The 10,873-nt window shown below is 60.4% G+C and overlaps 1 protein-coding gene across 2 annotated transcripts; it reads left to right on the top strand.

Moving 5' to 3' along the window:
• The first annotated feature begins 4,061 nt into the window (after positions 1 to 4,061).
• On the top strand, positions 4,062 to 8,925 carry LOC141733885 (protein NDRG2-like). Of its 2 annotated transcripts, XM_074564928.1 has the most exons (12): positions 4,062 to 4,475; positions 5,401 to 5,463; positions 5,546 to 5,606; positions 6,262 to 6,348; positions 6,776 to 6,832; positions 7,048 to 7,142; positions 7,559 to 7,603; positions 7,713 to 7,764; positions 7,883 to 7,930; positions 7,974 to 8,009; positions 8,418 to 8,469; positions 8,825 to 8,925. In XM_074564928.1, exons 1-12 carry the CDS (start codon positions 4,072 to 4,074, stop codon positions 8,884 to 8,886), a joined length of 1,062 nt encoding a protein of 353 aa, XP_074421029.1. In that variant the 5' UTR covers positions 4,062 to 4,071; the 3' UTR covers positions 8,887 to 8,925. The 2 variants fall into 2 exon arrangements, with proteins under 2 accessions (XP_074421029.1, XP_074421031.1); XM_074564930.1 differs by lacking the exon at positions 7,559 to 7,603.
• The last annotated feature ends 1,948 nt before the right edge of the window (positions 8,926 to 10,873 follow it).

Below are 10,873 nucleotides of genomic sequence, written 5' to 3'. Positions count from 1 at the left end.
CACTTTCCATGTGGGAGATATAGCAGGATGTATATTGGTTTTGAGGACAACTCAATGGACAGTGTAGGGAGAAAAGGTCCTGGCTCCTTGAATGCCGTTTCTGGAGACACTGCGATCAATGTGGGAGATATGTCAAGATGTGTGTTTGTTTTGAGGACGGCTCTCTGGAGAGTCTTAGCAAAGAGGTCACACAGATAATCAGAGCAATTCTCAGAGACACTGAGAACAAGCTCCACAATTCCCTCCTGGCACTTTCCCTGTAGGAGATACCGCAAGACGTTTCTCTATATTGGGCACAGCGCTCTGCACGGTGTTAGCAGAGACTTTCCCGGGACAGTGAAACCCTATGTCAGAGACACTGAGAAGAAGCCCCAATGTTCCCTCCAGGCACTTTCAGTGTGGGTGCTTTCTCCACGTGGTTCCTGGTTTCACTGCAGCTCTGAAGAGAATGTTAGCAAAGAGGTAACCGGGACAGTGAAAACAGTACTCAAAGACAGGGAGAGCAAGCTCTCTCTTGGCACTTTCGATGTGGGACATACAGCGAGATGTTTGCTGCTTTTGCGTTTGGCTGTTGGGAGATTTACAGCACAAAGATATCTAGTTGATTTGAAGCAGTTCCGAGAAAGTCTAAACATAATCCCCACTTCTCCCTCCTGGCACTTTCCATGTGGGAGATATAGCAGGATGTATATTGGTTTTGAGGACAACTCAATGGACAGTGTAGGGAGAAAATGTCCTGGCTCCTTGAATGCCGTTTCTGGAGACACTGCGATCAATGTGGGAGATATGTCAAGATGTGTGTTTGTTTTGAGGACGGCTCTCTGGAGAGTCTTAGCAAAGAGGTCACAGGGATAATCAGAGCAATTCTCAGAGACACTGAGAACAAGCTCCACAATTCCCTCCTGGCACTTTCCCTGTAGGAGATACCGCAAGACGTTTCTCTATATTGGGCACAGCGCTCTGCACGGTGTTAGCAGAGACTTTCCCGGGACAGTGAAACCCTATGTCAGAGACACTGAGAAGAAGCCCCAAGGTTCCCTCCAGGCACTTTCAGTGTGGGTGCCTTCTCCACGTGGTTCCTGGTTTCACTGCAGCTCTGAAGAGAATGTTAGCAAAGAGGTAACCGGGACAGTGAAAACAGTACTCAAAGACAGGGAGAGCAAGCTCTCTCTTGGCACTTTGGATGTGGGACATACAGCGAGATGTTTGCTGCTTTTGCGTTTGGCTGTTGGGAGATTTACAGCACAAAGATATCTAGTTGATTTGAAGCAGTTCCGAGAAAGTCTAAACATAATCCCCACTTCTCCCTCCTGGCACTTTCCATGTGGGAGATATAGCAGGATGTATATTGGTTTTGAGGACAACTCAATGGACAGTGTAGGGAGAAAAGGTCCTGGCTCCTTGAATGCCGTTTCTGGAGACACTGCGATCAATGTGGGAGATATGTCAAGATGTGTGTTTGTTTTGAGGACGGCTCTCTGGAGAGTCTTAGCAAAGAGGTCACACAGATAATCAGAGCAATTCTCAGAGACACTGAGAACAAGCTCCGCAATTCCCTCCTGGCACTTTCCCTGTAGGAGATACCGCAAGACGTTTCTCTATATTGGGCACAGCGCTCTGCACGGTGTTAGCAGAGACTTTCCCGGGACAGTGAAACCCTATGTCAGAGACACTGAGAAGAAGCCCCAAGGTTCCTTCCTGTCATTTTCAGTGTGGGTGCCTTCTGTTGCGTGAAAAGGGGCAAAGCGTTTTTAGCAGAAGATAAACCCCCTTGCGTTCTAACACTCCTCACCGAGGTGGGAGGCTAGGTGCGGCTAGGTTTAAATTCTGAGTGATGCCCAATTCAGCAGTATCAGTCCCATCGCGTTTAATATGTATTAAACTTTTACGATTTGGTTACACTAATAGTGGACTGCACCTTCAGTCTAGTCGTGCTCATGAACTAGCACGGCCACTCTCGAGTCTTTGGTCATGTTCAGTGAGAAACCAAAACGACTAGCTACTTAAAAAAAAGTGCAGTTTATTTAAACAACAGATATATAGGTTCTTAGGATTGCCGGTGATAAATACACTGTCTGCAAAGCACGTGCAAATGAAAGTATTGTTACATATACAAAACGCGCGACAAAGTTATAAATGATACAGCCTGGCTTTAAATGTAGAAAAAGAGAGTCTCTAGAGAAATTTCTAAGTTTCCCGAGGAAGCACTCGATATAATCTAAGTCTTACCCAAAGGCGTCCCTATGGGGGGGAAGAGAGGCTCAGCCCGTCGACTGATCCCAGAAGTCAGTGATGTAATTCTTTATGATGGTGTCTTCCCTGGGTATCCCCCCTCTCTTGGGCTATTTTTATACTATTTGTTATCTTCAAGGTGGAGTTTGAGTGACTTTAGTCATACATACTTTTATCATGATTGGTGTAAATTTCTCTCGCTTCACAATTAAAGGTATAGTTTACGAGAAATTCAGGGCGCAGACTCAAGAAGGAGTGGTCGCACCTTGGAGGCGGGTAGCCTTCGGGATGGAGGTGTGTTTTGGTATTATAATAATGACATTATAATGAGCAAAGTTCGCACAAAGGACAGCATTTCATCAAAATTTGACAAAATGTTGGCTGTGAGCATCTAGCGGGCAGCTAATTGGCAGCTTATCTGTTTCATGGTATCATCCCATTCCTGTATCCGCTATACATCATAAGGTAAAGCCACGGAATAATTGCATCCCGTCCCGTACCTCATGTAGCTTATCAGGGAACCACAGATGTTGTGTCCTTCATGCCAGCTGCGGCTATTTTCTACCTCAGAAGCCTCTTGATTTTATACTTTTCCTTAATGTGTGAACAATGCTGTACTTTTGTATTTTTTAGCCAATTTAGTATTTATTCCACACCTTCTCCACATGGTTCCTGGTTTCACTGCAGCTCTGAAGAGAATGTTAGCAAAGAGGTAACCGGGACAGTGAAAACAGTACTCAAAGACAGGGAGAGCAAGCTCTCTCTTGGCACTTTGGATGTGGGACATACAGCGAGATGTTTGCTGCTTTTGTGTTTGGCTGTTGGGAGATTTACAGCACAAAGATATCTAGTTGATTTGAAGCAGTTCCGAGAAAGTCTAAACATAATCCCCACTTCTCCCTCCTGGCATTTTCCATGTGGGAGATATAGCAGGATGTATATTGGTTTTGAGGACAACTCAATGGACAGTGTAGGGAGAAAAGGTCCTGGCTCCTTGAATGCCGTTTCTGGAGACACTGCGATCAATGTGGGAGATATGTCAAGATGTGTGTTGGTTTTGAGGACGTCTCTCTGGAGAGTCTTAGCAAAGAGGTCACACAGATAATCAGAGCAATTCTCAGAGACACTGAGAACAAGCACTTTCCCTGTAGGAGATACTGCAAGACGTTTCTGTATATTGGGCACAGCGCTCTGCACGGTGTTAGCAGAGACTTTCCCGGGACAGTGAAACCCTATGTCAGAGACACTGAGAAGAAGCCCCAAGGTTCCCTCCAGGCACTTTCAGTGTGGGTGCCTTCTCCACGTGGTTCCTGGTTTCACTGCAGCTCTGAAGAGAATGTTAGCAAAGAGGTAACCGGGACAGTGAAAACAGTACTCAAAGACAGGGAGAGCAAGCTCTTCTAGATGGGGGACCAGGCCCACACATGGGGGGCCCAGACCCAGAGATGGGGGTTCCAGACCCACAGATGGGGGTCCCAGACCTGGAGATGGGGGTTCTAGACCCACACCTGGGGGTCCCAAACCCATAGATGGGGGACCAGGCCCAGAGATGGGGGGACAGACCCACACATGGGGGGCCCAGACCCAGAGATGGGGGACCAGGGCCACACCTGGGGGTTCTAGACCCATAGAGGTGGGTCCCAGAGCCACACATGGGGGGCCCAGACCCATAGATGGGGGACCAGGCTCACACACGGGGGGCCCAGACCCAGAGGTGGGGGGACGGACCCACACATGGGGGGCCCAGACCCAGAGACGGGTGTTCCAGACCCACACCTGGGGGTCCCAGACCTGGAGATAGGGGTTCTAGACCCACACCAGGGGGTCCAAGACCCATAGATGGGGGACCCAGACCCAGAGATGGGGGGACAGACCCACAGGTGGGGGTCCCAGCCCCATAGATGTGTGTGCCCCTGGACACCTGGGTCCCCTCTGCCCCATAGATCCGGGTCCAGCCCCATAGGTGGGGGTCCCCCCGGCCACCTGGGTCCCCTCCCCAGTCCCCTGGGTCCCCCCTCCCCGGGCACCTGGGGCCCTTCCATCCCTTCCCTGGCCCCATGGGTGCCCCCTGCCCCACGGCCGTGGGTCCAGCCCCATAGCCGTGGGGTGGGGCTGTCCCCAGACGAGTCGTGCTTCACCCCGCTCTTCGCCCACGAGGAGATGGGGGAGATCGTCAAGAACTTCCTGGTGGTCCACGTCGACCCCCCCGGCATGGAGGAGGGCGCCCCCCCCTACCCCCCAGGGTGCAACCCACGGCGCCCCGCGACCCCCATCGCCCGCCCCCCAACCCCCCCCTCCCCCAGCCCCGCTGATCCCGCCCCGCTTGATCCCGCTTGAACCCTTGATTGACCACCTTGAGTCTCCGTTGCCCCTCCCCGTTGGCCCCGCTGACCCCCAAGTTGGCCCCGCTGACCCACAGTTGACCTCCCATGATCCCATTGACCCCCAAGTTGGCCCCACTGACCCACAGTTGACCTCCCATGATCCCATTGACCCCCAAGTTGGCCCCATTGACCCCACCGACCCCCGAGTTGACCCTGTTGGCCCCCCAGTTGGCTTCACTGACCCCCAAGTTGGCCCCACCGACCTCCCGGTTAACCCCAGTGACCCCCAAGTTGGCCCCGCTGACCCACAGTTGACCTCCCATGATCCCATTGACCCCCAAGTTGGCCCCGTTGACCCCACCGACCCCTGAGTTGACCCTGTTGGCCCCCCAGTTGGCTTCATTGACCCCCAAGTTGGCCCCGCTGACCCCCAAGTTGGCCCCGTTGACCCACAGTTGACCTCCCATGATCCCATTGACCCCACCGACCCCCGAGTTGACCCTGTTGGCCCCCCAGTTGGCTTCACTGACCCCCAAGTTGGCCCCACCGACCTCCCGGTTGACCCCAGTGACCCCCAAGTTGGCCCCGCTGACCCCCAAGTTGGCCCCGCTGACCCACAGTTGACCTCCCATGATCCCATTGACCCCCAAGTTGGCCCCATTGACCCACAGTTGACCTCCCATGATCCCATTGACCCCCAAGTTGGCCCCGTTGACCCACAGTTGACCTCCCATGATCCCATTGACCCCCAAGCTGGCCCCATTGACCCCACCAACCCCCGAGTTGACCCCGTTGACCCCCTGTCACCCCCCCGTTGACCCGTTGACCCCCCCCTGCCCCCCAGGTACCAGTACCCCTCACTGGAGCAACTGGCCGAGATGATCCCCTGCATCCTCCAGTACCTCAAGTGAGTTGGGGGGCTGCCCCATAGCGGGGGGGGGGGGGTCAGGATGACCTTGAACTCGTGACACTCCACCCCCCACCCCCAGCATCGCCAGCATCATCGGGATGGGGGTGGGGGCCGGCGCCTTCGTCCTGGCGAAATTTGGGGTGAGTGGGGCTGGGGGGGGGGGGGGCACATGGAGGGGCTCGGGGGTGGTTATGGGGCATCTTGGGGGGGGGAGATCTGTGGGTCCTTGGAGGGGGGGTCCTGAGGGTCTCTGGGGGGGGTGTATGGGGCATCTGGGGGGGGTTCTGTGGGGTTCTGTGGGTCTCAGGGGGGCTATGGGTCACCTGGGGGGGATCTGTGGGTCTGGCGGGGGGGTTGCGGGGCATCTGGGGGGACACATGTGGGTCGGGGGGGGGGGAGTGTCATTGTGGGTCTGGAGGGGGTTTGGGGGGGTTCCTTGGGGGAGAACTTGGGGGTCGCTGTGGGGCTGGAGGGATCTGGGGGGGTTCTGGAGGGGTCCTGAAGGGTCTCTGGGGGGGGAATTTGGGGGTCTGGGGGGGTCGCCGTGGGTCTGGAGGGCTCTGGGGGGGGAATCTATGGGGCTGGGGAGGTCGCTATGGGGCAGGGGGGTCGCTGTGGGGCAGGAGGGCCCTTGGGTGGGATCGCTGTGGGTCCGGAGGAGGTTTGAGGAGCTCCTGCGTTGGGTTCTTGGGGGTCACTGTGGGGTCGGCGGGGAATCTATGGGTCCGGGGAGGTGTCTATGTGGCAGAGAGGACCGCCGTGGGGCAGGAGGTGACCCCCGGCCCTGCCCCACAGCTGCTGCACCCCGAGGCGGTGGAGGGGCTGGTGCTGGTCAACATCGACCCCCAGGCCAAGGGCTGGATGGACTGGGCCGCGCACAAGGTGGGGCGGCTGTGGGGCGGCCATGGGGCGGCTGTGGGGCGCTCTAGTGGGTCTCTGTGGGCATATGGGGCACCTTTAGGTCTTCTATGGGTCTCCATGGGGCACCTATGGGTCACTTATGGGTCTCCATGGGGCTACGGAGCAGCCGCGGGTCACTTATGGGTCTCCACGGCGCTATGGGGCACCTCTAGATGTTCTGTGGGTCACTTACGGGTGTCCATGGGACTATGGGGCACCTATGGGTCCCGCCGGGTCCCTGTGGGTCCCACGGGTCTCTGTGGGTCCCATGGGTCCCAATGGGTCCCGTGGGTCTCTATGGGTCACTGTGGGTCTCTATGGGTCCCATGGGTCCCTGTAGGTTCCATGGGTCCCGTGGCTCCTTATGGGTCGCTGTGGGTCCCATGGCGCCCCACTTGCTGCCCCACAGCTCTCGGGCCTGACGTCCTCCACCACCGACATGATCCTGGCCCATCTCTTCACCCAGGTGGGGCCGGGGGCACTTGTGGGGCCGGGGGGAGGAACTTGTGGGGCTGGGGGCATCAGTTATGGGTCCTGGGGGGTCACTTGTGGGTCGGTGGTGAGTCAGCCGTGGCCCTGGGGTGGGTCAGTTATGGGTCTCGGGGTGGGTTACGGGTCGGTTGTGGGTCCGGGGGAGCGGCGGGGGGTCAGTTGCGGCTCACTTGTGGGTCTGCCCCACAGGAGGAGCTGTCGGCCGCCCCCCCGGCCGTGCAGAGCAGCCGGGCCCGGCTGGGGGCGACCCCCAACGCCCCCCTGCTGTGGGGCATGTACAACAGGTGGGGGGCTGTGGGGCACTGGGAGGCACTGGGCTGTACTGGGGGGCACTGGGAGGGGGCTGTGGGGCACTGGGAGGGCACTGGGTTATACTGGGAGGCACTGGGGGGGGGCTGTGGGGCACTGGGAGGGCACTGGGATATACTGGGAGGCACTGGGAGGGGGCTGTGGGGCACTGGGCTATACTGGGAGGCACTGGGAGGGGGCTGTGGGGCACTGGGAGGGACTGGGCTGTACTGGGGGGCACTAGGAGGGACTGGGCTGTACTGGGAGGCACTGGGAGGGCACTGGGCTATACTGGGAGGGCACCGGGGGGGCACCGGTGTGTACTGGTGTGTACTGGGGGCACTCACCGTGGCGGTGGCGGCTCCCTGCTCCTGCTCCTGCTCCTGCTCCTGCTCCTGCCGGGGCCGCGCAGCCGCGGTGACCTGGGCCTGGTGCGCAGCGGGGCCGGCAGCCTGCGGTGAGCGACCCCCCCTCGCCCCTCTGACCTTTGACCCCGTGCCTCTGGGATGGCCTCCGACCCCCCACAGTGACCTTTGACCCCCTCTCCCCTCCACCCCCCCCCAAAGCTGCCCCATGTTGCTGGTGGTGGGCGACGGCTCCCCCCACGAGGAGGCCGTGGTGAGTGACGTCACCTGACCCCGCCCCCCCGTGAGGTCACGTGCCGGGGTCACATGGCCCGTCCCGTGACCCTCGTGGAGTCACGTGACCCCCGCCACGGCCCGTCCCCCCCCCCCAGGTGGAGTGCAACGCCAAGCTGGACCCCACCCAGACCTCCTTCCTCAAGGTGACCTTTGACCCCCTACACCGTGACCTTTGACACCCCACAGATGGCGGACGGAGGGGGGCAGCCCCAGCTCAGCCAGGTGAGGGGTCAAAGGTCACCAGCGCCAACGGGGGGGCGTGGCTTAAGGGGGAGGGGGCGTGGTCTGGGAGACTGAGGGGGCATGGCCTAAGGGGGGGCGTGGCCTGGCACTGGCCTTCTATGGGGGGCTGTAGGGGCAGGGCTTGGAAGGGAGGGGGCGTGGCGTAAGGGCGCACCAAAGCCATAGAAGGGGTTGGTTGGGGGGGCGTGGCTAAGGGGGGAGGGGGCGTGGCCTCAGGGCGTCCCCCATATAAGGGGGGTGTGGGTGTGGTTTGAGGGGGAGGGGGCGTAGCCTAAGGGGAGGGAGCGGGGCTTAAAGGGGAGGGGCCCCCTATGGGGGGGTTGGGGTGTGGCTTAAAGGGGGCGTGGCCTAAAGGGGCGTGGTCTTGACCCCCCCCGCCCTCCCCAGCCGGCCAAGCTGACAGAGGCCTTCAAGTACTTCGTGCAGGGCATGGGCTACAGTGAGTACAATTAGTGCTCATTAATATTCATGAGAGCTCATTAACCCCCCCCCCCCCCGGGGAGAAATTAGCACCCAAGGGGGGGGGCAATTAATTGCCCTGGGGGGTAATGAAGACCCCCGGGGACAGCAATTAATGACCCCTGGGTTAATTAGTGCTCCGGGGGGGGTAATTAACTGCTTTTCCTGGGGTATAAATCTGCCCGAGGGGGTGGGGTGCATTATTAGCCCCCCTGCAGGTTAATTAATGGCCCTGGGGGGGTAATGAATGGCTGCGGGGGGGGGGGGTGTGGGGGTAATCAGTGACCCGGGGGGGTAATTAATTGCTCCGGGGGGTTAATTACCCCGCCCCCCAGTCCCCCACGTCCTGGACCGCAAGCGCAGCGTGGGGCCAGGTAGGGAGAGACGTCAGCGATGACGTCAGCGGTGATGTCACGCGTGAGGCCACACCCTCCCCCCCCGCCTCACGTCACCTCCCCCCTCCCCCTCCCCCCCTCCAACGTGTGACGGCACCGCCCCTTTGTGAGGTCACGTGTGATGTCACAGGGTGCACGAGGGGCGTGGCCTCGGGGAGGGGGCGTGGCCTCGGGGATGCCTCCCCTGCACTAACCCCGTGGGGGGACGTGGCCTAATAAAGGGGGCGTGTCCTGCAGCTCCGCACTAACCCCACTGGGGGCTTGGGGGCATGGCTTGCGGCAAGGGGGCGTGGCCTCCTCCCTTCCATTAACCCTATTGGAGCCGCTTGGAGGGGGCGGGGCCTGTTTCCTTGCGTTGGCGTGGGGCGTGGCTTCGGGGAGGGGGCGTGGCTTCGGGGAGGGGGTGGGGCCTGAGGGCATTTCCCCCTGCACTAACCCCCCTGGGGGGGGGGGGGGCGCTGCGGGGGGCGGGGGGGGCTCCAAGGGGCGGGGCTTGCGGGGCAGGGGGCGTGTCCCCTGACGCCACGCCCTCCCAGCAGTGGCGGCAGCGGCCATGACGCGCCTCTCCCGCTTCCGCACCGCCTCCGTCTCCAGCTCCGCCTCCGGGGAGGGCGAGCGGGGCCGCAGCCGCACCCTCTCTCGGGGCAGCCTGGGGGGGGGCGCCCCCGCCCCATAGACCCCGCCCCGCTTTGGGTTTGGAAGGCCACGGGAACCCCCCAAAAAAACGCACCCGGGAAGCGCCAAAACCACTCCAGGGTCCCGTCCCCCCCCCCAAGTCCCCCCCCAAACCCCCTTGGAACCCCCCCCCAAATCCATCCCCAACTCCCCCCCCTCCCGCCCCCAAAAACCCTGGGATGCCCCAAAACCACCCCAGGACCCCCAAAAATCCACCCAGGACCCCCCCAAATCTACCCAAGGCCTCCCTGAATCCCCCCCAATCCCACCCAGGACCCCCCAAATCTCTTGGGATGCCCCAAAACCACCCTGGGACCCCCCCCCCAAATCCCCCAGGACCCTCCAAATCCCCCAGGAACCCCCCAGAATGCAGACGAGAGTCCCCAGAACCACCACCCCCCCCAAGATCCATCCAGGACCCCCCCAAATCCCCTTGGGATGCCCCAAAACCCCCCCGGGAGCCCCCAAAAATCACCACAGGGATCCCCAAAAACCCCGGAACGGCTCAAAACCACCCCAGAACCTTCCAGAATTCCCCAAGACCCCCTCCCAAATCACCCCAGGGACCCCCAAAACCCTCACAATGCCCCTCCCCCCCCCAACCCCACCCAGGACCCTCCGAAAATCCCCTTGGGATCCCCCAAAACCACCCCGGGACCTTCCAAAATCGACCCCCCTCTACCCCCCCCCCCCAAGCCACTCCGGAACCTCCAAAAACCCCCCAGAACTCCCCAAAACGCCCTGGGACCCCCCCCCCCCCAAAATCCATCCAACGCCCCTCTGAAGCCCCCCAGGGACCCCCCCCAAAACCCCCTGGGATGCCCCAAAACCATCCCGGGACGCCCAAACCCCCGAGACCCCCCCCCCTCCCCAAAAAATACCCCCAAACCTCCTGGCACCCCCTAATGCTCCCTCAGCCACCCCCCCACCCCAATCACTTGGGACCCCCCCAATCTCCCCCCAGGATCCCCCTAGAGCCCCCAACCCCCCCTAGGGCACCCCAGGGCCCCGCAAAATCTCCCCTGAGACCCCCCAAGATCCCCAATAGCCCCCTGATGCCCCCCAGGACCCCCCAATACCCCCCCCAGACGCCTCTGGGACCCCCTGAGATCCCCAATAGCCCCCTGATACCCCCCAGGACCCCCAATACCCCCCCGAGACCCCCCCCAGGAGCCTCTGGGACCCCTTGAGCCTCTGGGACCCCTTGAGACTCCCCAGGACCCCCCGACCCCCCTCAGGGATCGACCCCCACCCTCCCCCCCCCGGCCTCAAGCTGCAACCTTCGACCCCCGCCGGAGCCGGAGCCGGAGCCAC

Source organism: Larus michahellis, chromosome 22 (genome assembly GCF_964199755.1).
Source record: "Larus michahellis chromosome 22, bLarMic1.1, whole genome shotgun sequence".
NCBI lineage: Eukaryota > Metazoa > Chordata > Aves > Charadriiformes > Laridae > Larus > Larus michahellis.
Note: the sequence above shows the minus strand (reverse complement) of the source record. Positions and strands in the feature narration are given on the sequence as shown.